General features: G+C 44.4%; 2 protein-coding genes across 4 annotated transcripts in view; one reads left to right on the top strand and one right to left on the bottom strand.

Moving 5' to 3' along the window:
- Positions 1-180: 180 nt before the first annotated feature.
- LOC110833839 (uncharacterized) lies at positions 181-26629 on the bottom strand. 3 transcript variants are annotated; one of them, XM_022072334.2, is made up of 9 exons: positions 26036-26629; positions 25516-25807; positions 19005-19108; positions 7244-7411; positions 5668-5859; positions 5257-5433; positions 5024-5137; positions 4492-4576; positions 181-2377 (listed from the first exon to the last, which is right to left on the bottom strand). In XM_022072334.2, the coding sequence occupies exons 1-9, from the start codon at positions 26094-26096 to the stop codon at positions 2284-2286; spliced, it is 1287 nt and encodes a 428-aa protein (XP_021928026.1). In that variant the 5' UTR covers positions 26097-26629; the 3' UTR covers positions 181-2283. The 3 variants fall into 3 exon arrangements, with proteins under 3 accessions (XP_021928026.1, XP_021928027.1, XP_021928029.1); XM_022072335.2 differs by having other exon boundaries at positions 7244-7408; XM_022072337.2 differs by lacking the exon at positions 7244-7411.
- The window catches only part of TrissinR (Trissin receptor), a 119643-nt gene continuing 94339 nt past the window's right edge, over positions 2376-27679 (top strand). Inside the window, exon 1 of the mRNA XM_087352990.1 lies at positions 2376-3509. The gene's annotated coding sequence lies outside the window, so the exon portion shown is untranslated. The remainder of the gene's footprint in view (positions 3510-27679) is intronic.

The raw sequence follows: 27679 nt of genomic DNA, 5'->3' as shown, positions 1-27679 counted from the left end.
GAAGAGCGGTCGTAGCGTGTTTCACAAAACTTTGACCGAAGTCTGTCTCAGAGAAATTAGGAGGAGAGTTTGTCGGACTCGAAGCAGGAATGTCTCGAGCACCAGGCACAAGAACTTATTTGCTGGGATAAGGAAGTATCATTGTGATTGTATTTCGCCATAAACAGAAAAAATGGAACGTTAGTACAAGACTGGAATGTATTGTAAGACTAAAGATTAGATACATCATTTAACATTTTCCACTTCTGAAGGCAAGACTCAAATACAGTAATATTCCTAAAATAGAATTTAGTTTTAAAACAGTTAATATCTGGTTTTAACGTTAAGCATTTAAAGGCAAGACTGGAATACGGTAACATTAATAAAATAAGACATTGTTTTACTGGTTTTAACATTTACGTAAGCGTTTTGGTAACTGCACTGTAGAAACGTTATTTTTGTCGTCTGCGTAGCCACTAAAATCTTTACAAAAGTCGTGTAGACAACAATTAAATGTACAGCAGTGACACGTTCTGCACGTCCAGGAAATGGGCGAGACGCGCATTACAGCGATAATTGACGTTGCAAGCTAGTTGAGTTACACTGCTGATCTCTCACTCGTCACGGCCGCTCTTTTAAAGCGAGCCATTGTATTAAGCGGTCACAGACAGTAAATACCGCTCGCTACTCTCGACATAATTTTTCAGCGTTGGACATAGAAGAGAAACTACGTTTAATCGACGTGCGTTCCAGTGCTGCTATTTTTCTGACTAGGCAGAGTTTGCATGGTATCACAGTTGCAATAATAAATGTCCTTAGCTCTGTAAAATATTAACTTCTATTAAACAGTGTTACAAAATTTGTATCCTACGAGCACTTAATCTTAACATTTTTTTTTTCACTGATATTATTACAGTATCCAATATGAATTCAATTTGGTGCAGTTTCAGATGAATATTTTGAAAAATTGTTCTGTTTTTCTCATAAGACTTTTTATTCGGGTGTTTTGTCTCGTATAGACGTCATTAATTGCGATTGAAAACCCGAATCATGATGTTGGGAGAGCGGTCAAGTCTGTATTAGACGTGACGTTACTTTTAGAGTTGTGACTAACATGTTGCGTCGCAGTTGCCTAGTAATACACGGCATTAGGAAAGGAGTAGTGGTAGCACCATTTCACTCGTAGGCCGGTCAGACATCCCTCACAAACACAAACAAAAAAATAGCTCACGTTCAATAAAATACAAGTTCCGATATGTCCGACCATTCTTGCGGTCCGCTCAAAATACGTGAACTGTATTTAATCACATTAATACTGAGCAACTTCCTGTACAAAGCCATTAGTTTCCCTCTGAACAATAAGATCGTCTCAAATATTTTAATTCAGCAAGTTCCTTGTGGATGCATTATAACAGAAAATTTCATTTTGAGAAAAATTCTATTTGCCAAAACCTTCAGATTCTTATCATTTCCTCATTAATTAATTTTCTAATGGACAGGATTTGAATAGAATTAAATATTGCAGCAGTGGACAAGCTCATTTCTGCATTCCGGTATTTCACGAGTACATATTTGTGCTTTTTTTTTTTGTACTCGATACCATTTGACACATTCCCTGAGATCGCTATGTTATTGACATAATCAAACTTTGGTAGCCTGAAGAAGTTAACTGATAACGGAGCGCCACGCATTCCCTGACTGCACAGCGGAAGTTCAACGCATTTCTGATCATTAGGCACTACGAGTTTCAAAGAATGTTGAATGAATTTGCTTGGATCGTTCTGAAAGTGCAGTTGGCAGCGTGTTTTTGTCGTCTGAGTACTTTCAGTTATATTTTATGAGAAAGAAGTTGCTCTTATCTGCTCGCATTTTTAGAACTGAATCGTATTTGGTATTACGCGTGTTAGAAGAAATGGATGAATTTGATATTTATGCACAATCAGCAAAACTTTCCGCTGTGCAGTTTAAGAATGTTTATCTGATTAACTTCTTTTGACTGTACTATAACAAGGAGTTTCTCAGCGTCATGTAGAAGTGTGCGACAATAATTTATACATCTACATTTTTACATCTTAATTACTGCACATTACACCGAGCCTTTTGTTCGCCAACTTTACGGACTAGAACTCCTCTTTTGTACAATATAATCTTGAATTATTAGGGTCTGATACAGCAATGCCCAACATTTTGACAGCTATAGAACGCGGAGTTTTCTTTCTTGAAAGCTCCGCGTCAGTCCCACCCCATCACATAAAAATCGGAACTGCAGGCCCGGATCTCCAGCTCCTGGGCCGGCTGGAACCGTCACACGCTTATTGCTTTGTCGCTGATACTGCCATCGTGAGGCTGGAAAATGGCACCCAGCTCTTCGTCATCAGCTTGCTGCGCTAGCTTCCTCCTGCAAATTGAGCAACCGACATGGTATTTGTAAAGATGGTAGAAATTTATAAGATTTGTGTAGATTGGCATGCCCCTCAGATTAAAATGCACACCGACACATTTGATCAACATTAATTTTCTATATGATATTCCACAAGATTCAGGTTTTTTTTAGTTACAAATCATTCTGTCTCTCTTGTTGGACTGCAATGCAATTTTAAAAATGATCTAATGTGACAGAGGACCTGAATTGAGGCCAACATCAAGAACACATGACAATACATTAATCAAATTTGGTTAAAAATATGAGCATAATTTCAAGCAGCAGTAAACATTATATAGATTGAGACATGATATGAGATTTATTTTGGTGTACGGGACAAGAAAACATAATTTTAAATACATGCACGAAAATATAAATTCTTCCATTATTTATAATTATCGATATCATACTATAATGACAAGGCAACCCGGAAGGGACGTTATATAGTATATATAATCGAACGATAATCGTCATCATTGCCTGATAATCGATATGCTGGAAGAACTATCGATTTCAATATATTGTGATTATTATCTTCTCAAACATTATGATTAAAAATTTAAAACAACAAGATTTTAATGATAACATATTCGAAGCTAATAAACACAATACATTATTTAAGGAAGACACTGGAATGCTATCTTAGAGGATTATCGATATTCGACTCACCCCCCACCCTGTTGCATATGACGTTCCGCTAGTTGCAATTTGCGTAACATGGCCGCAAGATCTTGCTACTTTCATATAACATGTAGTTAATTTAATTATTTGTGTGAACCAGATTGTGATTTAACAAAGCCCGTGTGCGCGGTTAGATTCGTGTGTGTTTCTGCAAGTGACCATAAATAATTCAGTGACATGGGTGTTTGTCGTGCTGACCACACGTCACCTGTATCTGGTTGGATGATTATTCAACTCTGCTTAGGCATGTGAACGTGAGGCCAGCAGTCAGCTAGTCGGCTTTGGCTCTCAGAGGGAGGTTATGCCACGGATTATTATTATTGTGTTACGTTTAGTTTCTGTAGACTGTTTGAAGCCCGGTTGTGAGTGTTGTTCTGTGTTGTGATGGTACGACAAAGGACTTCGTCCTGAACAGTAACAGAAAAAGGTAAGTTTGCTTCTCGCAAAACAATTGCCATATTATACCATTGATAGTGTATATAGTGATTTCAGTTCGTGTGGTTGTAAGCGGATAACTACATTTCTCAATGTTAACAGTTCTTGGTAAATAGCTGTTTGGTATTGTCTGTTGCTGTTTTTCATATTCTGTGATTGTTTTTTTATAATTGGATTTAACTTTTCTGAAGATCAGTGGTACGACCTTTTTGACTGCTTGTTTCAGTTTTGAATGTTTGTAGTCACATAGTAAACGTCATCAGATTATAACTACCTATGCACTGTAAACCGGTTATTCAATTCTGTATCTGGGTGACGTCAGGAACAAATCTGAAGCAGAAATATCTCCGTTAAAAGTGAGCCATTATGGGAATGCAGTTAAAGAAATGTCCGCATTTTACTACGTGTCGTGGGCGCATCGGTCCTGTTGTAGAAAACTAGCAAACGGCGGTTGGGGGGGGGGGGGGGAGATATGTGAGGGTGTCTCGAGTGTGTGCGCGCGCGCACGTGCATTCACCTGAGAGGGCGTAGCGTATGTCTAGGCCGGGGTCACCTCACAAAGTAATTCTGAATTAATTTTTATATAAATATGACAGTTCCTGGGGGGTTTAGTACCGGAAGTGTCTAGGGCAGGGGTTCTCAACCTTTTTCGCTGGCGTACCACAAATTTTAATCTAACACACTTAATGTACCACTAACAAAATGCGTTCAGGGAAAACTCAACATTGACTCGCGTACCACGAGTTGTACTCGTACCATAGGTTGAGAAACGCTGGTCTAGAATATTACAGCGTTTTCAGTGGAATTCTTCCCCGTGATATTACGATACTACAACTTTCCGATTTTCACAAATGTTTTGTACAAGATTTAAGATGAAGCTAGGCACGTAATGTGACCGTACTTTAGAGAAACAAAAAAGAAATCAGCCTGTTTTTGTTGTTGTTGTTGAAATGCAGATGCATAGGCGTACTCACTTCTTTCTTAAGTAGAAAATTATGAATATTATGACTCCATTTCCAATTAGCAGCACACATATTATCGTAGTTGGTAACATTACATCTGAAACAAAATAGTAAAAATTAATTCTGGAACATTTTCCTTTACTAAAGCTGATCATGCTTATCAGATCATCACAAATATATCATCGTTTTTAATTAAAGCACTGACTCATTTAATGAGCTGGAATAGGTGAGTCAGCAGACTTCGATTCCAGACAGGGGCAGCCTCCTGTCCACTGAATATTGGGGTAAGCAGGCCGGAGTGAGAAGCTGAGACTAATGCCGAAATTAAGAACGCGTGGCTCTTGGTCTCTTTCCCCTTCCCCAATGTTTCTTAATTACTTTGTCATGGACAGAATTTACTTGTAGGCATTCCCATTTGTTTACTGTAAAACAACTAAGTAAGCCAAAAATAATTCGTCAGCTTTTGTTCTTTTTCGCCCCCTGACGCGTGTCTGTTGCTTGTTCGACCAAAACACACAAAAGCAGAACCACCAGCCTCCCTTACCGTAGATGAAGTCAGACTCCTTTATCACCACTGCCATCGCAGTCGTGAGGTTCGTGTCTGCATCCGGTAACCTGATGAGTGAGCTGTTTTTGGTCCAGATGCTGCTGGTAACATCTGAAACAGATTTCGTGTGCTATTGACGTGATCCAGCGTCCATTCCGGATTAGGCAATGGAAGATATGCGAATTACGAGAGAGACGTAGTCGAAGGGAAGGGCAGGGCAGGGCACTTACTGATGCAGTTTGGCAGGACTGTACTCCAGGTGTGTCCGCCCTCGCAGTACAGTCTCCTGTCCCTTCGCGAAGTGTCCGGGAACACGAACCCGACGCAGCACATGTACTCCGCGTGAGAAGCGTTGTGGTCCACCAGGTAGCCGTCCTCAGGAGTCTTCAGGGGCGGGCACCCCAGCGCTGTGGAGGAAGACGCGGGGGCATTCTTTCACTTCAATTTCTTTGAAGCTCAAACCATTTTAATTCATGCCGTAGGTCTCGACCTCTATCGGGAATCGAAAACCGTCTGTATTTGTATGAAATTAGTTTACTCTGCGATTGTCAGGCTTTCTGTGTGCCTTTTGCGTGATCGATTGATTAATTAATGACAACACCCGAATACCGAAGTTGGCAGCAGTTGGCTCTCTCACGCACCTTTGTACTGGAAGAGGACGCCTCTCTTCGGGAAGATGTTTTTGCTTCTGATGGACACGGAGACATCCAGACCCTCGCCCTCGGACTCGATGACGATGGTTTCTTCCCTCTCCCCGCAGAGTGACAGGCGTTGTCTGTTTCCTTCCCTCACCGTCAGACGGTCAATGCACTCTGTCTCTGTGGAGCCGATATCTGTAAACGGCAATTCGGAATTCGGTCAAACTCGGCGTCATAAAATACCCACTGCACCAAAATGGCAGAATTTGTATAAATAATACTGCAAGGAGAAGTGTTATTAGGTTTAGGGATTATATTTTTCTGCGTGTCGCATGATCGGGCAAGAAAAGAGAAACGTTTCTGGAATCATTCAACGGTAGCTCTGCGGGCACTCTACTCGTATTTAGTAATTCAGTCCGTACCGCAAGGAAAACTCTCAACGTCTCCATTACGAAGATTAGTTTGTAGAATCTGTTTATGGAACAAGGAACCATTTACACTGAGAAGTGTAAGGAACACAACGAAATCCACGCATGCAGAGTGTTAAACTGGTGAGACAGATACGTACCTCCAGGGTTTAAAGGGTTAGAAAATCAGAAAAAATTATTAGTTGGGAAGGATTCTCGGCTTTCATCCTCTGAACCGTTTACAATTCGAGTGTGCTGTTGGAACAAGGTGAGGTTAGGTTAGGTTTTTGCTTGGCAGCTTAATCAGCGAATGACAGTTTCCAGCTTTGACGTTACAATCGTCGTTTGTGCATAGATGACGAGAGGTGTATTGAAACGATAATCGATTTGGAGTTGTGTTCCGTTCTGTCTTTGGGCCACGCACTTTTTAGATTATAATCGATATAAATTGAATTTCCTGTTCCGTTGACCGTTATTTCAAATGCACTGGAGCGGGACTTTTGGTGGTTCAACATTTTTTTAAAGAAGATACGTATTTAGGAATGTGTTGAATTTTGAATCGACATCATGGCTGTTTTGTACTGAGTCCCACTTTTCGTTACTTAGATGTGTTGTAAATTATTTAATAGTGTCTTCATTTATAAGCCTTTGTCATTTTCTGTAATTACGGTAATTGGAGATCGATTTTGAAAATACATCGTGATAATTGTTACATTGGTAAGACATTTTGGAGATGGTATCGTAGCTAATTCAAAGGATGTAATGTCATAATCTAAGAAATATGTGGAGTGTAGAATATGAGACTGGAAATTTAATTCCATATTCGAAACTTTAACTGTTACAATCAATTCTTATTTAAATGCTTTTTAATAACTGACCCCTAGGAATAACAATCACAGGAGTTGGACACTGAAACAGTTGACATAAAATGTTGCAATTGTGCACTGCAATTTTATTCTGTACTAAAATAATGGCGTTGCTTATGTTTCATATCACAAGCCTTTAACAAACCCTTTCTTAATGCCAACCAGAACGGGGAAAGTTGTAAGAATTAACTGGAGGTCCCTTTGTTCTGTGGCCGTTTAACGCTCCCATTTATGCTTAGGTTTTCCAAGTGTTTTTCCTCGTTCCCCCGACATCCGTTCCCGACTGCGTTCGTTTTCCGTCGATACCTCTGAGTGAGATGTCTAGGAATGACAAGTGAACGCGCTGCCCCTCCTGTGAACGCAGCTTCCAGGTACAGTCCCTCTCAACGCTGTACTGCGGATATCCGGGCGTCTCCACGAAGCCCTCCCCGACGACGCTGATGTCTTTCTGACAGTTCCTGGTGATGTGTTCTTCTGGGAACAAGAGAAACACGCATTAGCTTCAGACGATTCGAGTACAGTCCCGCTGCGTGCGTCGTGGTGGAACGGAGAGACGCAATGGGATCAGTGCGCCGCCATGATGATTAATGGCGGTGTCCTGGGGGGCGGGGGGGAGGTGAATAAAAGGCAGGCCTATAGGCTCAACTGCTTTCTGCAAGAATGATTTTACGCCAGATGGACGTGAGTCAGAATTCTACCGCGTGCGTGAATGCGCGTGACTGGGGACGTCTGTAAATCAACTTGTCATATTTAGTGGGGTATTTGATTTGAACTTTGCGACGGTCAGGTGGGCGGGATGGCATCGTCATTGTAGGGGAGGGGGTGATCTGGGTGCATTGCACTTGAGGCGTCGAAGTTGATGGACGCCTGTGGTCCATTGCCGTGTCCGACATGCACCGAACTTCGCTACCCGGTGCTCGGCACTCCTGCGTCTCATTCGGAAGGTCGCGGGTGCAGTTCTAGGACCGGAGACCGGCTAACCTGACTGAGGGTTTCCGTTCTTTTTCTCAAGGCACATGTCACAGCCCGCTGCTTGCCGTTTCCAGTCACGTGTCTTCTGCGGTCACGTGTCCTCTCCTAGTGCGTTAATTAAGTACACGTAGACAGCCGGGGAAGTCTTCCAATCAGTTTCCATGGCAACGGACTTGCAGAACGCGAATCGATACAGTCTTGTAGAGTAATTAATTTGAGGTCTGCTGCGGAATCAGCCGAATCTGGAGACGATTCTCATCAGAGCGAGAATTTGGAGAAATTGCCAATTCCAGTGTTCGTCGCTATCAACTAACGCAATTTTGTACGAGTTTTGAGCTCGCAGATGACACAGCGTCTGGAGACTTGTACTTGCATGTCGAGTTTATGTGGACAAGAAAGATTCTATGAATTGAATCTCCACAAGTTCATTTACCTTTGGTCAGTGAACGGTTCCAGTTGCTGATACATCTGCGTGTGTCCTCCAGAGACTGCCGGAAGTACTTGTCAGAATTGCCCAACTGACGTCACAGCTCAGTAGTGCGACGCCCCCCTCCACATTGTATGTGTGTGTGGGGGAGGGGATATGACCGTGTCCAGCTGCATCTGGAGAACCCCTAAATTGCATTGCCCGTCACACATGCTGCATCTGCGGTCCAGATTATAAACTCTCTTGTTTCCAAGTTCGGAGAAAATTTTGAACTGCCATCTGTCAGTCTCTATACGAAGTCTTGGTTTTGTGTACGTTCGTCTGAGCACACGTCACGCGTTCCTGTTCACCTGCGACAGCCCACAAGTTGGCATTTCGTCTTCTCGTCCGTCGTCTGACTTGCCCAAAGACACTGGAGGAAACTACGAAAAATTCAACCAGGATAGCCGATGTCTCTGTCGAGACTCGAACCAAAGACATCTCTAATACGAAGCAAAACCGCCAAGTACTTCACTGCGGCGCGGAAAAAAATATTTTGATTGAACTTGAAGAGTTCTAACCTGCAGATACACGACTTTCTTCAGAAACTGCCAAAGAAAGAAAGAGTAATTTGCTTAAAGCAGCCCTTGGATGAAATGCTCGGCTCGTCCTTCGTGCGCGAGCTGCAGAGCAGATCGTGCGTAATAACACTTCAATCGGTACGACCAAAGATCCCTCGTCGCTGTGGAGGATCAGCTTCTGTAATATCAAGCTGTATCATGACGGAAGATAAATTACAGAGGGCAGGGCCGGCTCAATCTCCATAGGACGCACAGCTACTCACTACGGCACTGAGCCGGGGCACACGCCCCCCCCCCCAAATCTTTAGACCGTTTCCACCTAAAGCGAAATCAATCACTTCCCTTAAAGCGGTCTGTCTACACATCGCAAAGCTCCAGTGGCGAATTTAGGGTGTGAAAATCGGGTCTCCCAGTCACAGAGGTAAATATTATATCGAGGGGTCGGAGAACATTGTTCTGGGGAGAATATGAGGACCTAAGAGGGGTGAAGTCCCATATGGCTGAGGAAAACTGCATTATGAGAAACTCCGTAATTCGTGTTCTTGATCAATGATGGACGAGGCTTGTGGCAAATTCATTAAAAATCGTTATCAGAGTCTGTAGGGAAGACACCCGGACGAAATCAGGGCTCTGATATTGAGATGGATGTTCCGAAAACGGGATGCGTTTGGACCGGATTCATCTGGCTCAGAATAGAATCGAATGGCGGACTCCTTTAAACATCCGGCTCGGAAATTCTTTACCACCTGAGCTACAGCAAGCTGCTCAAGAAGTCTACTATGCATGGCATGTGTCCCCCCCCCCCCAAAAAAAGCGTCCAACCAATACGTTTTATCCCTGAAGATAGGAGCTGGAATGTTTGCCGAATGTTGGACAACTCATACTTGAAAGCCGAAGGTGTAGACGACGTCAGTCGCGGGAAACCCAAGGCCAAGGATTTGAGAGGTGATGATTATGTTGTACAATATGGCGTATCACCGCATTTGCTCACCAATATCCATCCACCACTGGCGATGACTGTTGTAATTGCTAACAGCCGCGAGGGCGAGCGGCAGTTTTGGGGGTTGCGAACTATTGTGACTGAATTCCACCCCCTGAGGAGGGTCTGACAGGGGCCCACAGCTGGCCCTAGAGCGCGGCTATTGTTGTTAGGGCGAAATCATCAATTTTCAGGCACGATATGTCAATAATATGTATTATCCAAATCTCTCTCTCTCTCGTGTTTTTGTTAAGGTTTAAGCAGTTGCTTTATTTGCTGTTCGTTCTGGTAATGCATCTGAAGAGACTACGCACAACGAAAATACCCCTCGATACCCTTATTTTCATGTAAATGATGGAATCCTTCCGCAGGGCTTGACGTGATAGTCGCGATAAATCGAGAATGCAATAATAACAGCGAATTGGCCTTGAAGATGGCAGCAGAATCGGTCTTTGTTCTCCGTATCCACTGACTGTGAATAAGCCCGCCTCAAAAAACGCCAAATTCCGTCTCAGTCCCAACACATCAGGACCATTAATTCAACAAAGTAATCCCCTTTCCTGATAAGCCACGGCTGATAAAACTGCTACTTCCGTCTTTTATCTGGTCGACCCTGGCACCCTCTGGCTTCCGGTTTTTACCAACGCAGGGTCTATTAGAATGTGGTGTTAACATTACTTTTAGAGCTGCAGTGTAGTAAATGTCGAGGCCCCCTGTGTGTGGTTTTGTAACAACTTACACAAAACAGAGAATATCATATTCTGAAACGCATAATTAATTAACTAATTCAAGTAGTGATCATTCATAAGTTAGGTTGCGTTGTTTTGGGTTAGCTTGGGTTAGGTTAGGTTAGGTTAGGTTAAGTTAGATTAGATTAGGTTAGGTTTCCTAGGTCAGGTTCGATAGGGTTGGGTTGTTTTATGACGGGATGGGTTGTGTACTGGAGAATTTCTGGAAAAGTCCTAGGTTAGTACCGGAGAAGTTCTTTTGAGGATTTACGTAAACATTTTAGCCAGTGAAATGCTGGAGAATTCCTGGAGAAGTGCTGGAGAATTTTTGGAAAAATTCTGGATAAGTCCTAGGTTGGTGCCGGAGAAGACCTTTTTAGGTTTTACGTAAATATTTGAGTCATAATGAGGGGCTGGAGAATTCCTGCAGAAGTGCTGGAGAATTTTTGGATAAGCCCTGGAAAGGTTCTGTAGAAGGCCTTAGGCGGTGGGTTTGATCCTGTGTTGTCGGTTTGGTAGTATTAATTGATGTTAGATTGGTATTAGTTAATTTGGTGTTTCAGTGCCTAATGAAATCGTGTTTCGAAATTACTCTTGTGTTTAAAGGCATTTGAGTCTGGCCTACAATAACAACCCGTCAGCTGTTTCTGAAGCACCGACGCTCCATTCTGTGGGTTTTGCTTTGTTGTGCTTTCAGGGATTCACAAAGGCAGAATTATTTCTGTTAAGGGCTATCGATTATACAGGAACAAATACTTTGCTACTTGTTTTAACGCGTGTACATTTCAGTAATTCTTTACGCTCGTGTTCTTACGAGACGTAAACTTATCCTCTTCACGCGAAAGGAGCGACGCCATTTTGACGTATGGAGGAGTGGAGGTATAGCTCCACTCATTTATAAGCTGTGAGTGCGCGGTCAGATGCATGCTTCGGCCGCTTTAGCCACAGAGAAAGAGTCCCGTGTTTGCAGCGAGAACAGCGTGTCCGTAAAAATAGTCTGGTACTTCGACAACTGCGTCTTTTATGCATTTTCTTTCTGTCGTGGAATGAGCGCAGGAAAACGCAATTAACACGGTTTGGACTCACAGTTTTTGAACTCGGAGGGCAGAAATGTACGCGTGAAGAATCAGAGAAATTTGAGACTGTAATTGAACAGTGATATAAAAGCTAATTTTCATGTCCAAAGTCAGAAATTTTAGTGTTAACCTGGAGCGTGCCTACCGCAGTCGCCGATACCATTGCTGTTTCTTTAAAGCAGTGCTTTGAGTAAGACCTCGGTGAGCTTGGTTTAGGGTCGCGAAATGGTGCTGAATATTGGAACAGCGTGACATATCTCTTGTGAGAGTACAGCACTCGCGCGTGTTGTCATATGCTGTTCGTTTACCGACACAGTGTATGAGCAAACAGCTGTAATGTCGAATTATTCATGACTGCAGTCGCATTAGCTACCGGAGCGTATACGACACGGCGTTGCAACTTGGCTCTCGGTTATTTGAGAGTTCGACTGAATATAACTGAGCTGCAGGTTGCCTCGTCTCAAGGAGCATCTGGAACCTATTCATGAACGTTACCTTCCTAGTTCAGTCCCACACGCTGTTCACGATTGTCAAAGATTTCATTATAAGCCTGCTAGTAAACGAGACTTATGCGGAATTTTGTACACAAGTTTCTAGTCCGGAAAGGAGGCCAAGAACATTAATAATTCGTTTCTGCGATTCAGTTTCGAGACTGGGCACTGCCTTTATGGGCATCATCACGTTACAAGCTCCAGTCATGTCACTTATTGTTAGCTTCTCGCTTCATCCGGTCGCGTTGAAAGACATGTCTGATGACGCGGTGTTGTGGTTGGCTTCTCGCCCCGTCTCCCTCGCGGAAAGTGTGTCCAACTCCTTCAAGGTAATGGTTGTCTAGAATTGCCGCACTGTGTGGGATTCGATGCAAGAACTGGTATATTCTTCATGCGGCGACAACCCAATTATTTCCAGGAAGCTTAGTGCAGTACTGGGATAGGCCGAAATTTCAAAGGAGCTCACTATTGGTCTGAGTCGCAGTAACTATAGGCTTGTAACCACTGACCGGCTCGAATGTGATAGGTCACACAATATGAGGCATCACAATCCCACGATTAGCTCATCTTCAATACGGCCCGTATATGAAACAAATGAACCGTAGTAATGATTTTTATTCCTGAACGTGAGTCGACGCCTTGTGACTCAGACAGGTTATGGAGGTTGGTCACTTACGTGTAAGATAATTTGCCCTCTGCAATTAGACACAATGACACACATCTGCGACTTAAACTATCGTCTTTTGACTGTCTTGTGTCTTTTCGTGGTTTTGCTCTGTATCTCCGGGGAGATTCTGGGATGATAACTTTAAAATAGGCCATTGTCTCTTCCTATCACGTCCTCACAAACTCATCAACGTCCGCGTCCTTAAATAAACCACGAAAGGCTTAGTTACACTTCAGTCGGCGTTTCCAGGACAGAGGGTTGCTAAGTAACTGGACAGTGACGTCAGTCCCGAGTTGTGCAAACGACGGTGGAACAAAGAACAATAAGTTGCCGCTAGTATTGACTTCCGGTCATGTTCGGACGTCCAAGCCGCTGCTGCAGCCGCCAGAAACAAGTTTTATTTGTTCCTGAAGACGCCGTCTTCCTTCGTAAGAGGATTCTTCGAATTGCTGGCGATTTAGAAAATCGACATGTAGGCTGATAATTTTTTTGTGTGTGTTGCTTTGGGTGGAGTGGATGTGTCGACTTTCCTGTGAAATTTATCCTGTGCCAAACCCTTCTCTTCTACTTTTATCCTGACACAGGAGCGGCTTCTGCAAATGGCAGCACAGTCACGTGACTGATAGGGCTCAAGGCCTGATCGATCACAACGAAAAGCAAAGATAATTTTGTTTGCACAGAATGAGGAATGCGTTTACCGCAATTTTGTTCCATGATCTTGGCTGTTGTTGGTCGTCTGCGACGCCGCGTGGACTTGTAATTAGTGCCGACGTTTCGGAGAAACATACTGTGTCCATCTTCAGGGCTTAAGATGGAGACACTGTGTTATTACACGGCGTTACAACTCAAGAGAGAGACACCCGACACCCGATTACGATACGCGAGAGAAACCTACGCACGAGAGGATTGTCTGTAGGGAGATCGGACACGTTGACAGGTGAATTGATGGGTGGGTGGGTACACTGACAGTGCCCGCGACTTCGAATTTCTCCTTAATGCAGTATGTAATTGGCCGTGAAGCACTTTGTCAGGTCCATGCGCTCCGTTGCAGTCTGGTCCGCCATCCGCGAAGCTAAACGAGATTGCCGGAGCCCTGTCGCAACCCGTGAACTGCGTTCTACTTATCTTCGCGTCTGTGTACGTCTTTCATTCCACGTTCCGGTACGTTTAGCCGGTCCCAGTTGCACTACGCTTTTAAGGCCCGATTTTCCTTTCAGCCTGGCGACCTCCTGTCTCAATTTGTGCTGTTTCGCCTTTGTGCTCTCCTTCGGTAATGATGGCGCTTGGCTCTCCGCTTGGATTCACAATTTCTCTCGCATATACGAAGTGACGCTTTTGGAATGCGGTGTGAATAATTCGGTGGGCACCAAAATTAGCCGTCAATTAAACTCGACCCGTGGCCAGGATTACAGGAAGATAGAATCCGTAATATTTCTCACAAGGAAAACGGCACACAGGAAGACACAGAAGCAAATGTAGATGCAGAAATAGAGGAAATAGTAACAGTGTGTGTGGGATGATAATGAAGGATGTAGTTTTAAAGAAAAATCCATCTTGCATGAACAAAATATGGCGATGTGACCAAAATGAAATGATAAACGGTCTAAGTTTGGTCACCCCTTGTGCACGCGGGCGTAGAAGCCAGGCCGATGATCTCGAAGGATGCATGTTTCGCAGTTCTTAATTTCCCGTGCCAACATGAAAAATCATTCAGCATTAACCAGCGAAGTCTGAGTAACTACAACAGAAGGCCTCTGTACTTCGTTCAGACAAGAATTCCAACAAGAATGTGAGGGAAACAAAATAAATGAGTGTTGACTTTCATTTGAACAAATGCGCAGATGCAACTTCCTAAAATCCGGCAACATTTTGCATGCGGAGGTCGGTTTATAAACTCTTTGCAGGGAGTGTTATTAAGTGTAAAAACGTTTCCGCTCAGATCGCTGGGTTTGAATGTACGGGCAATTAAACAGTGAGCGCAATTGCTGTATCGAAATTTATGGCCATTATAACAACACTAATTACTTTACTACGACGTATAAAAAAATTAAATCTACTTACATTCTTATGTTTCACGACGGATTTATTTGTATATCAATTCCAAATTTAATCTAAATCCTTCCAGAAGTAGACGTTTAAGAAATTTATCCATATGTGTTATTTTTAAATGTCCAGACTCCGTACATCGTCGGTCGGAGAAATGGCATTTTTTTCTGCGTTTTTAAGGCACGTTATTCACGTTTTCCCGCCAAAACTGGAGGCTGTATAAGCGATTCTTGATTTCTTTTCGGAAAGTAGACGGACCCCGTCACGGTTGATAAAGAAGATCTCTGTCAAAATAAGATGCTACAAGGAATTTGGAACCAAGACCCTGGACAGGGAGACAGAGAGAGCACGATTTTGGCACCAGTTCACGACGGTATTAACAGGACGTTCATAAAACAGAATTTGAAGATTCATTTCGAGTCCCTGTTTATTTTCTACTGCTGTGGAGTTCCGTCCAAACAAAGAATCCAGTGCGGCACTCGTCAGACGCCTTGCGTTGTGCAAATCTTGCACACGTCGCTGGAAATAAATGACGATTAGAGTGGAAATCCTCAGTTCTCTGACATTGGATTTAGAAGAAACAGCGGTGTGGTTGTTGGGATTTACGAGAAAGACAATGCAAGGGTGAGCTGCCAACATCTCGATTTTGAAGGACTGAGAAGTCTCAGAATTTGCTTGCATTTGCACGACTGTCAATTAAGTGTTCTAAAATTAAGCAGGTTCGCTGTAGAGCTTGCACTCGGTCGTCCTCATTGCAGTCATTCAATATACAGGGTGTGTCATAAAATACAGCGGTACGTAAAGCACACTTCTTCTTGGATGACGAGTGGTGCTTGGACGGTGACACGTAACAGCGTGGCTCGATACAATCCTTTCGAGAGATATTCTTGGCAACAAGACAACATTCTGTTTCATCTCTACGCGTCTGACACAGAACATTTCCGGAGAAGCAAATTGACAGACGAGGAACGGTTCATTTGGCACGGAATTCGATTCCAACGCCCAGAAAACAAAGACAAGGAAACGTAAAATATCATAAAAAGGAATTTTCCTCCGTACCTCCAGAAATGCGTCAGAAGACGTGCGTCAAATCTGCTCTTGAACTGTATAAGCGCATTTATCGAGATTTGTACAGCTTTTAAAGAGATCGTGCGTTGTAGATCAACTTATGAGCGGCACTGTACCAAATATTCTGAGGGACAGATACGTCGAATAGCGTAGATGTGAATACGTTGCCCACACAAAACAGATTTCCTTGCCTGCGTGCTCGAATGCTTCGTTGGTCTATCGCTTTTCGTGGGCGCTTTGCAGCACATTTTATGAATTTCAATTTACATGAAATTGCAGTCATATTTCAGAACGTTTTCAAGAAATAAACTATCGTCTACCACAAACACTGGGTCGTAAAAAGTTTGTTCTAATATTGGAATAATGTCGGTGAACAGAGAAATGTCGGCTAGCTGGCTCAGCGCGCAGCCAAGGAGGGTGCAACGTTAATGAATTACATTTTCATAATTTTGCTCATCGTGTTGGTATTTTTAGCGCTGAAGGACGAGTTAAAATTTCCCTGCGTCTAACACGTAACCGTCGTAATCCGTTTACGCTGTCTTACTCAGCCTTCACAAGCACGCCGAAGGCTTCGCGTTTCTTTTAACCGGCGGACGGACTGAATTATTCACGAACTCAGAAACTTCCATGAGTGGGAGAGACGGTTGACTTGCTGGATGTGGGTCTTGGGGATTGTGAAGCCGTGTGGACTTGTAGTTAGATACCGACGTTTCGGAGGGGCATACTGCCTCCATCTTCAGGACTGTATGTTCCTCCAAAATGTTGGTCATCTACCTACAAATTCGCAAGGCTTCACAATCCAGAAGACCGACATTGATATCTTCACGGACGTCAGAACCTCAAATCTCAATTCACTTGGTGACTTGAATCATTAAAATCGAACTGCGTGCATTTGCTAGATCCACCAGCAGAAAATCTGACAGTCGCTTAGCTAGTTTATTGCCGTGTCCGTAAGAGCCCGCTATTTCGCTTATCCTCAGACAGATTGACCGAGTTCACGTCTTTTTTCTTTGAGATCCATTTTAAAAATATCCTCCCATCTGCGCCTAGATCTCTTTCCTCATTTGCTTTACTACCATTCTGTTCGTATGTCTCACCTACATGCGTGCTACATGTCCACTCTTTGTTCGCCTGTTAGGTTGAGGTACGTTTCCAAACCCGTGTTACACGACAGGTAAATGCTTTAATTTGTAAGTGTTTAGTTAGAAGGAACGTTCCCAGACTTTAATCTGAACCTGTCTGTTCTTCGTGATCTGTCATCGCCATTCGCAAATATCTGAGCTCCGCCACATTTCCCACGGATTTTAACGATTTCATTCCTGTGTTCTGATGACGAGACACGAACGCGCGCCTTAGATTTCCCTGCGTTAACTTCCTTGTTCGTAAGTGCAAAGAATTGACATAAAGGAACCAGATTTGTGTGGAAGGAACGCGTGCCCCAGAATCAATGCTACGGCTTGTGACGCTGGGGCCCGGCAGCTGTGCCATGCCCCCCCCCCCCCCCCGTTCAAGATGCGAAGGGCGATGTAATCCTCGATGACGATCAGTTCTGGGACCAAAGTTTACAGATTTAGAGCGCGATGCAACACGTCATCAGGAAAGTCCGTGGTTGTTTTGTGAGGAAAGTTCCTCCTGCCATTTATTGAACATTGGCGGTGTGCGGGGGGGGGGGGGGGCAGACAGTAATTTACTTTTTCGATTGACTACTGTCATATCAGTAATTTTAAATTGCGTGTTATAATCTGAGGTTTATTTGAAGACGTTGCCAACGGCTCAGACGGATTAATAAATAATGAATTGGCACGGATAAGGAAGGAAGCAGTCCTGGCATTTCCCTGGCTGGACTGAGTAAAACCAAGCGAAAAACTTCAGGACAGTCTGCCGAATGGAGAGTCACTTCCCCGAAATGATTATTACGTGCAGTGTTCCCGGGTGGAAACCGTCGGGTATTCGCGCCCTTTAAGTTAATCGGCCAGTGGCGTTGAATAAAAACACCGCGAAATTCTGTTTCGCATCCAACAACGTCATCTGCAGAGTCGTAAAATTTTAACGATCCGGCAGATAATTCCTTCCACCTCATCGACACGATCGATATAACTCTATACGAGGAAGCGTCTACCGGCGTCGTAACGTAACGCATGCTTCAGTTTCTGGATACTGCACTGCCGCTAATAGGAATAATAATAATAATAATAATCGGCACCGTGTTGTTCGAAAAATGCGTGGTTTTCCTCGAAACGGGTAACAGAATCCACACGAGTCTACAATCTTATGCGACCCGTGACCATCGGATTTGCCTTTTGGCAGACGGAACTCAGGAGCGACCCTGGTCATGGGTTCGTAACCACGGAGCAGGAAACAGGAGCTTTAAGCAGTGAATTTCAAGTACGTTTTATTTCTTAATTGTCAGATACGTGTTCGAGGTAACCATGGCAACCATGATAAAAAGGCACTACCGATGTCATCAATTGCAGTAAATAAACTGTAGCAGAAATGATCTTTTGCGCTGGATAGGATAGGTTGGTCTGTATCTGTTTTGACGTTTTATCTGGTGCTTAATATCAGTTCCGTAAATTGCGGGACCGCGATCCTCCACATCAAATAGTACTGGAGTGGGGGATCCCACATACTTTCAAAAAAAAACAAAAAAAACATGAAAAGTTTTCCAGCAGCATCAGATGTATTGATCCATCGTGCGGTCTCGCTGTCATCCGTCACGAGCAGTGAGTGAGTGCAATAACGAATTATGGAACGTCTTAGGTTACCAAATTCCGGGGTTAGATGACGTAATGACAGTGCGTGGTGGCTAGGAATGAATTGTTCCCCGCGTAGCAATTGCTGGTTCAGAACGCTTAGATGAGACGTGTTGACGGACATGCCGTCTTGATTAGAAGATTCATTTCTGAAGAAGAGACTCGTACACCATTTAATTTTGAAGCAATTTTTGGGTCATGCGAGCAGCCAAGTACGCTACCTTTTGGGAGGGACCAGAGTAATTTTAAAAAAAGATCGATTCTGATGTCGTTCACAAAGAGTAATATGTGAACACTCACGGTTTATGCACGCGTACTTGATGAACACCACGCCAGGGCCCCAGGCTTCCGCCAGCGTGTAGTCTGTCGTCAGGCGGAAACTGCAGTGGTTCACCCCGGAACACCTGCAACCCGCCACAAGTGCGTTTTGTGTTTTGTACTTACCAGAAGAGGCAACACTTATAAGATTAGAGACATGTGAGAAGCTACACGTAAACAAATTATGTCCTTAAGCAAGAAACTCGAGACAAATTACACAGCACATTGGGAAGGTTACAATAATTCCGAGTAATTTCTGTATTGACGGTAAAGTTGAAGTTGTTTATGGGTTCGCATTAATTCGTCTGTCTCAGAATATTTGTTCCTTTCAGGTTTCCCGACCAAAATTCTACAAGCATTTCTCATCTACAACATTCGTGCTACATTCACCGCGCATCCTCGTTTATATTACCCTATTATTAGCAACAATACTTGGTAAGACTACAAACAAAGAAGCTCCTCGTCGCGTATTTCTCTCCATTCTCCTGTTATATCCTCTCTCGTCTGTCGTATTTGCCTGTGATCTGTTTATTCGTCTCATTATTTCTACTTCATAGGTTTATTAAGCCATGTTATTTATAGCTGACAGATCATGTGACTTCCTGTATCGGCCAAATCTTTAAAAGTTTCCGTCGCATGCAAAGATACGGCCGCTAAGTAGCGCCCTCTGGAAACAACAGCGCAGCGATGTCCGGGCTGCCCTTTGAAACACGCAACAGAGTCACGAGAGCACTTCGCCCATCGTTTCTTGATAAGACAGGAGTACCACCCTTGTCATATTGTGGACATCTTACGAACTGATGAGCAGAGAATGCGCGTGGAAGTAAGAAGATTGTTGACATTTGTTGGAGATGGAAATTCTGTGTGTTGGTAATTTCACAGACCAGATCTGGATGCGTAAAATCTTTCCTTGGACGGATAAATACACGCAGATGGTACAAAATATAAATCTGTGTTCGGAGCAGCTATCGACTGTCGACGTGAGTCGAGATTATGAAAGGTCGGTCGGCGTATACGGGACAACAGATGAATGTTCATTGGAAATGCATCTAAATTGTGGACGCGTTCGTCCCCTGAAAACTGATAGTAGTTCGCGTGTACTCCATAAGGGAGTTTAGTTTCTTCCACATGAACAACCAACACTTGGCATTACTGTGTAGCCCCTTCCATAACTTTTATATTCAGTTGAAGGGTTCGTGTAAGGAAAGGGGTGGTGTGAGGGCTACACCGACGTCTGAATTATTGACAGGCGCCTACTTCGCGACGCGTCCTCCAACCAGCATACAGATCGGTCGCCTAGTTAAGAATTCTTCAAGGGTTATAGGAGTCTTCAGAAGGGGGAGAGGCCCACGAGTGGTCCCATATAAATAAGTTAGCAACTGATGCACAAGTTGTTCAACGGCGAAAACTGCTCTAAATTATAAAGTTGCTGGTGAACAGCCGACCTGTGAGAGACAAGTTTTCATTGCGAGCGTTACTTTCAAACGCGACGTCTGTGGGACTAATGGCTTCCCGATTGCTTGACTCAGTCAAATTGCCACAAGTGGCAGTTTGACTGTGAAGTCAGTGATCCGTGCGATGCGAGAGGCCACAGAGTGTTTGGTCTGAATGAGACATGGACGCGGTGATGACTGGAATATATATTTTAACCAGTTAGGGTGTTGGGCGAGGGGCTAACATGCGAAATGTTCTGAGTTCTGAAGAGCAGAGGCTGCAGACAGCGTCTTCGCCCCTGTAAAATAGGCATCAAGTCCAGGAAGAAGGGATTCCCATCTGAGAACAGGTAATTTCGATTCGTTGCGTCATCTTTCGCGCAGGAATTGTAGTTTGAAAACCGGGGGGGGGGGGGGGGGGGGGGGGGGAGGAGTTTTTCGGCGTGTTTAACCGAATCGTTCGGCTTTTATTTTGTGTTCGCCCGATGGCATCCACTTCAAAAAGGCGTTCTGCAAGTTCCTGTCGTGCTAAACCCACTGACGTAAGAATATCCGTTTTCTGACGGCTCTGTTCAAAACCAGGCCAAATGACGTCATTATTAACGCGTCGGTTGATCGTGAAGATGTTACAGGAAACAGGAGGTTGGTGTTGAGTGTTGGGCCCGGGGGGGGGGGGGGGGGGCATAAAGACAGAAATAACTCCGTGGAACGGAGGCTTTCTTTAGAATCTAATAGTAGCTTAGCTTGTCAAAAACCGCTTGACGTTTAAGGAACGGGACAGTTCATTACCGTGTTCGCAAAAGCCAGTCAGTGGGCCGGACGAATTCATTTCACACCCTCACATCCGATACCTTTAAACATTCATTTAAAGACCATCCCATGAACATTTCCGTCGTCCGAGTGATCTCTTCCTTTCAGATTTTCCAACTAAAGTTCTGTGTGCATTTATCATCTCTCCCATTTCTGCTATAAGCTCCGACCATCCTATCTCTCTTGATCTGATGATGCTGATGATATTTGGCGAAGAGCTGAGTTTGTGAAGCCCTTCGTTGTCCACGTGGATTGTCCCGCAATTCGTAGTATCGAGACCGCGTGAAGCCCTGAAGATGGAAGAGGTATGTTCTTCCGAAGCAGCATAAACGGTCTTTCGAGATTCATGTCGCAAACAGAGCCGAAGGCCATTCGCTTTCCGCGCTGCACTGCCGTCATCTGTCAGTTGTGAGCACCCACGGCACTCACTTGCTGGTTTCTGAGCCAAGAGGACTGCTTCTGCATTCAGGGAAGTGATACGCCACGATGTGTCAGGGAGAATGAGATTGGCAGGGCGTGTAGCACGCACGTGTCGGAATATCTGAAAGAATCGATCGGTTGGGAAATCTGTGCAAAAATTGGAGTATAATATTAAAATGGATCTCAGAGTTGTATGTAAGTATGTGTACTCGGAGGCCGGTTTTTCTTCTGTCCGGTCAAGTAAATTCTGAGACTATCTTGAAATAGGTCACGACTGCTTACGTCAACATAATTTATAATCGCCCAGTTTGACACTACGTAGCTCCGCAGGTGAAAGAACGTCGTTACATAACCAACATTTTTACAATTATCTCCAAGAGCGTGGTTTTGTATTTATTTACACTTTCGATTCCCTTCAACTTTCAACGCGTAAATTTCGGCTCAGAGCGACACACGCAAACCAGACGTCGGTCTTATAAAATTAATATGCGGTACAAACGATTTACGATATTTATTGACTCAGACCGAGTCTTACAGACGCTGAATTCAGACGGAACACATGGGCCATTTGGCAGAGCTTCAAGTCCCACCTTACATGGCGTAAAGACCGCGTAATACGAGTATTTAACGCGTATCAGGACTCGATGCTCTGTGCGCCAGGACGTCTGTGTGGGGGGGAAGGGGGCAGCTGGGGTCAGGAGGAAGTGACACGGGTGGTGGGGGGAGGGGGGCGTGTTCCTACCTCGCTCACATCTGGTCAGGATTGTTCGTACTCTGTGAACCCATTTGAATTCCACGGACCCTGAAACAGGCCCGGTGCACCACGGAAACACGCGGTAAATTGACAGGAAGTAGAAATGATGACAGATAACGGTTTTCAGCTTGTGGATCGGCTGATGTGAAACGCATTTGATCACGGACCAAGGCGTTAGTGGTAACTACATCAACCATTAACTTTTCATTTCTTATATATGTGTCTGGTACGATTCTCACTGTAAACAGCGATTATTTCCTTGAACAGCGTTAACCACTTGGTCTTCGTAATGGTGAAGTGTGGTGTTTTCTTCGCGGTACGGACTGAATTCTTAAATATTATTTGCGACCTCCGTGCTTCGAGAGTAATGAGCTCGTGACTTTCCGAGATCCGAATATAAACGGAAAAAGGCAAGGTTTCCGGGTCTTATTACTCGGCGAATTTATAGTTCCTCCCCGTATTCCCCTGGGAGGAGAGGTTGTAAGTACATTCGTGTTAACACTGTCACTGTGAACGGCTCGCATGTGTTACGTATCACACGCCTAGCGCCAGCAAGTTCTGTTTACTAGGATCAATACTTTAAAGTGAAAGATCCTGTTTGTACGTATTCACGTGGCTTCGAGTGCTTCTTACACCGCTGATGCTAGTTTCTCTGTTTCTGCAGTGTTAGGGACCAGGAGCTGCCTGTAGAACAGTTTTCCATTTGGAGCGACAATTCGTGAAAGGGTGGGATTTTCGATGCTCTCGACGACTGACTGATGTGAAGATGGATGTCCTCTGGGAACTTGCAACGTCGCAGTTGGCTTAAATTCGTGAAACACTGTAAACGCTAATGTTGTAACAAGAAACCAGCGGTTCCTTCTCTTCACGTTTTCTGTTGTGATTTTTTCGTTGTTATCTGGCATTCTACGCGCCTCGCCAATCTCGCATTCCTTGATGTGATTGCCCTAGTAATATATTGTTAAAGAGTACAAGCTATGAAGGAAATCTTTGCTCCGTCTGAGATCCGGTCACGACGCGGTGCGACGCGAAGTCCTGTCTCATGGGTCCTCAGGCCCTCTGTTCGAGACAACCGCCCTGGGCCACATATTTGCCTCCCAGGGCAAGCAGAACGGAGGAGAACCGCTAATGTCTGCCATCTTCTCGTACGAGGCGCCAGACAGGTGACAGCGTCTGATTGATGTCCCGCGCCCAGTACTCGCAGTGCGACTTCAGTTTCCTGGTAGGAATACATCATTGATGGTAAATAAGGCCGGAGCGTGAAGAACACTTCCCGCATCTTCTTCCGTGGCGCGACTTGGCCAGACACAATGAAGTAGGATGAAAACAGTTGAAGGTCCGACAGCCGACTAAATCCAGTCCACGCCATGTTTCTAAGAGCGATTTTAATATTATCTTCCTGTCTACGGTTCTGTCTCACAGGCAATTTCATTTCATTCTCCCCCTCTAAAATTTTGTGTGCATTTCTCGTCTCTCCCTTCTGTGCCACATGTTTCGCCCTTCTTACTCTCCTTGCCTTCATCACTGATAATATTTTGCGAAGGGAGCAATAAATGAAGCTCCTCGCTGTGTAACGTTCTCCAGTCTCCGGTCTCTTCAGTCCTCTTAGGTCCAAACACTCCCCTCAGCCTTTGAAGTCTTTTCTCTGAAGCCCCAGTTCAGTTATACCTCTAGACGCAGATGGGATGATATTATTAAAACGGATTTTAAACAGGGTACGAGAGTTCCGATTGAATGAAACTGGCTCAGGATAGGGTCTAGTGATGGCCTGTTGTGGTAATGAACTTTTGGGTTCCTTAAAAAACGGAAATTTCTTGACTAGATAAGAGACTGTCAGCTTATGCAAAGCGTTGATTTATATAGTCGTTATTGTCCTTCTTTCTGCGTGACTTGTGATTTGTTCCTGAAGAAGGTGTTACGTCTTAAATCCTGTGTGTGACGATTTCTGAACGTGGCTTAGCGTGAGGTCAATCTTCGTCGTCGTCATGTGAGGGACCGGGGCTCGAACGATGTGCCTCGGTTCGACGTCTTGCGATGAATTGCACTGAATTCTCGTTTCGAGCGAAATATTGTTTTTAATCTGATGCACTCGTCACGTTTCTGTAAGAATATTTATTACTAACCTTTACGTTTAGAAGGTTATAAAAGTTGGAAGTTTCGCAGGTACTCGTTATATTTGCATGGAATATGACGTGCAACAAATAGAACATCGGTGCGTATAAAGACGAGAGGTTTTGAATATGATGACAGAAAAATGTTTTATGCATGAAACTACAAAGGAGGGGGGGGGGCACACGGCTAGGATGGTACGTACATAATTAGAGATTTTAAAATATCGAGCGTGATATTTCAACAGGTTGTCATGACAACGCTTGTAGGAATGTTTATCATTTATGGCACTCTCCATGGTTCCTGGAAACGGACGAACCGTCCTGACTGCCGCATCGTAAATGAACTAGCAGCGACGAGGTCTGACTTGTGCGTGCATTTCGGACTAATCCATGCACCTGATCCTTCTGGAGCGGCTGATAGTCGCTCAGCTAGTCAGTAACTTACCCTCACTTGATGGAACCAGAATTTTCATTACCGTGTTCGCTGCAGCTCGTCAATTTGTCCAATCCTGAGCCACTTGAATCCAATCGATACCCTCACACACTTTTCCATTAAGTTCCTACGTAACAGTTTCATCCAATCAAAGTTCACGTCGCCCATATCGGATTTTCCCCATCAGAATTTCTGATTCACTTTTTAACATCACTACACATATGCTGAAGTATTTATTTATTCTAATACCTGTACCGATCAAACAGATATTAACAAAACTCGCTTCAGGAAGAAAACAGGTTCGATGTCGGTCTTCCGGAATTTAACTACGTGTGGAATTGTAAGTAGATGCAAACGTTTCGGAGATAAATCCTATTTCCATCTTCAGGGTTGTAGTTGGGCCCTGAAGATGAGGATTTTATATTTTAAATATTTCGGCGCATCTCACGACCGAACGCAATTAATTTTTGTCTGCGTTTAATTTTGCAAAATTCTTGCAGCCTGTCTCAATCTACACTAATCTACAACGTACCTGTGTTTGACGGGAAGTCCAATTTGCTTCTTTTCGAAAGAAACGGCCTCTCTGCGGACCCTGAGTGTCGAAGAACTGTTGAGCGCAGTGGACGTTCCGTTGTCAACCGCCACCAAGGCCGGGGGGGAAGCGGTGGAGGGTTTCGAAACCACTTCGTCAGCTGTTGGCGTGCAATTGTGGCTCGCAGTGGAAGCGTCGGTGAAAAAGGCGTCTAGGATCGCTATTTGGGCGTCCAGTTCCCGGCACGTGAGCCTGAACTCTGTCGTGTGGCATCCCCAGTCCTTAACCACCTCTGGAACAGGCAGATCGGTGGCCAAGGGAAACGTAAACTTTGTGTGGCAACGAGAGGGAATTTAAAGTTTGCGAACTGACACTTCTCTGTTTCGCATTTTTCATGCCAGATTGTGTAACAGCTTCAATTTGTCATGCACTGATCTGTTTTTACTTTTCGAAACACCCTGTTGTAGTGACGCGTGTTTCTGCCCCCTGATAGTCAAGGGGATGCAACACGCTCACTTACCTATGTAACCACCGACACCTGTCACTGCCACCAAAGCCAGTAGTAACCAGAAGGGTGTCATCGTAGTCGCGTTCCTTCCTGACCCACTGAGCCTTCGCCCGTGTCTCCTTACCACCAGCTCGCAGTTTCTGTCTTCAGCATCACAGACATTACGCGCGTGTTTTACGTGTCTGTCGTGTGTAACAGAAACGAGAATTCGTATAATTATCCGGACACCATTGGTATTATTTCGCCACAGTTACTATTAACGTACGTCTTGTTATAGTTACGTCTTCTGTGTGATGAATTATGCAGTTACCGTTCTCAAGGTTAAAATCTTCACACAGACGTATTAACGACCTCTTTAACAGTAAGACGCTGCTATTAAGGTGTTTATACACTCGGCTCTGAGACGCGTATACAGCAGTTGTTTAAAAAAGAACACCCCGAAGTTCAGTGTTGCGTCGTTAACCGAGACGGAACGAGCAGCCAATGGCGCAGGACGACCGCGGGCGATACAGCACGACAAACGCGGTGTTACAAATCGATAAGTGGCGGCCGATCCAGGCTTCTGCACGTCCGCGCGCCTCTGACGCCTTCAGTGCACTGTCTGCCACACAGCCACGCCGACAAAACAGCACCCGAGCACCCCCCCCCCCACCTCCTAGAGCCAGGGGTGCGTTATTGACCCAAGTAGCTCTGTCTCCCTTACTACGCCACCCCCACGCACTTTGTGAAAAACTATATAAACATCTGCACGTAGAAAGTACATTAAAGTTTAGCCTCGCTCATAATAAGTTAAGAACAAGTGTTCAGTCACCTGCCGTGGCAGATTTACAGCCAGGAGACTTGGACAATCGTTCACTTTCGACCCGTGTTCTCCGTGGCTCCGTCCCTGACCGTATTGCTAGGCGACCACGACAAAGTTTGTTGTGCAAAAGAGGCCTAAGCCTGCATCCGTTCTGTTGCTTCCAACCGATTACTTCGTAACGAAATCAACACGTGGCAAATAATAGGACTGTATTAATAAGCCTTTCGTATGAAATAAGCAGTTTCATTATTTCTGTAGGATTTGTGTGAGAATTTATAATTCGGTTGTGTATTGATTACTGTCCGTATGAACAATTATTGTTTTCAACCAAAGTCCTTCTTTGTACAGCAGGTCACACCGTAGCCTTGCTCCGTCAAACACTTTTTAGGCTTATACAGGGGGTAGACCTGGCCTTCAGAAAGTTGTGGTTATCGTTTGTTTTGAAGGAAAGTAGTCTAATAATATTCTTTATACGTGATCTACAAAACCCTTGAAAAGCGAAAATTAAAACTTAACCTTCACGTCACATCACTTTCTTCGTGAAAGAACATGACGAAGCCAGGCGTCAGGTCGAAAACTTAGTTACGAAGTTCGTAAGCTGTATTACAGGAGTATAATAGCCAGTGTCAGTCACGCTTGTCTCGCCGCGTCCGATGCCTGCATTCACATGCGCGCCAAATCTGTCCGAGCCGTCGTTAAATTTGTTGACTGTTCTGTGTCTGGCTTACAGACTCATCTGTCCTCCGAGTTTCCTTCCGCGCTTTCCCACCCTCTCATATGAGTCTCGTTTCAGCGAAAGCTGATAAACTGCCGGAAGGAATTTCGACTTCAGACTCAGAATAAAGACCGGAGGA

Source organism: Zootermopsis nevadensis, unplaced genomic scaffold (assembly GCF_977971745.1).
Source record: "Zootermopsis nevadensis isolate Lab colony 2312 unplaced genomic scaffold, Znev_1.0 Znev_ptg000021l, whole genome shotgun sequence".
Taxonomy (NCBI): domain Eukaryota; kingdom Metazoa; phylum Arthropoda; class Insecta; order Blattodea; family Termopsidae; genus Zootermopsis; species Zootermopsis nevadensis.
The sequence above is the reverse complement of the archived record's forward strand: the minus strand, read 5'-3'. Positions and strand labels throughout refer to the sequence as shown.

What these genes read in the sequence shown, in the direction of transcription:
- LOC110833839 (XM_022072334.2), bottom strand. Translation starts at nt 26,096, where the DNA reads ATGACACCCTTCTGGTTACTACTGGCTTTGGTGGCAGTGACAGGTGTC. An exon ending in CGTCCTCTTCCAGTACAAAG is followed by an intron (nt 5,434 to 5,667) that starts GTGCGTGAGAGA and finishes CTTCCTCCACAG; the next exon opens with CGCTGGGGTGCCCGCCCCTG. An exon ending in AGTCCTGCCAAACTGCATCA is followed by an intron (nt 5,138 to 5,256) that starts GTAAGTGCCCTG and finishes AATCTGTTTCAG; the next exon opens with ATGTTACCAGCAGCATCTGG.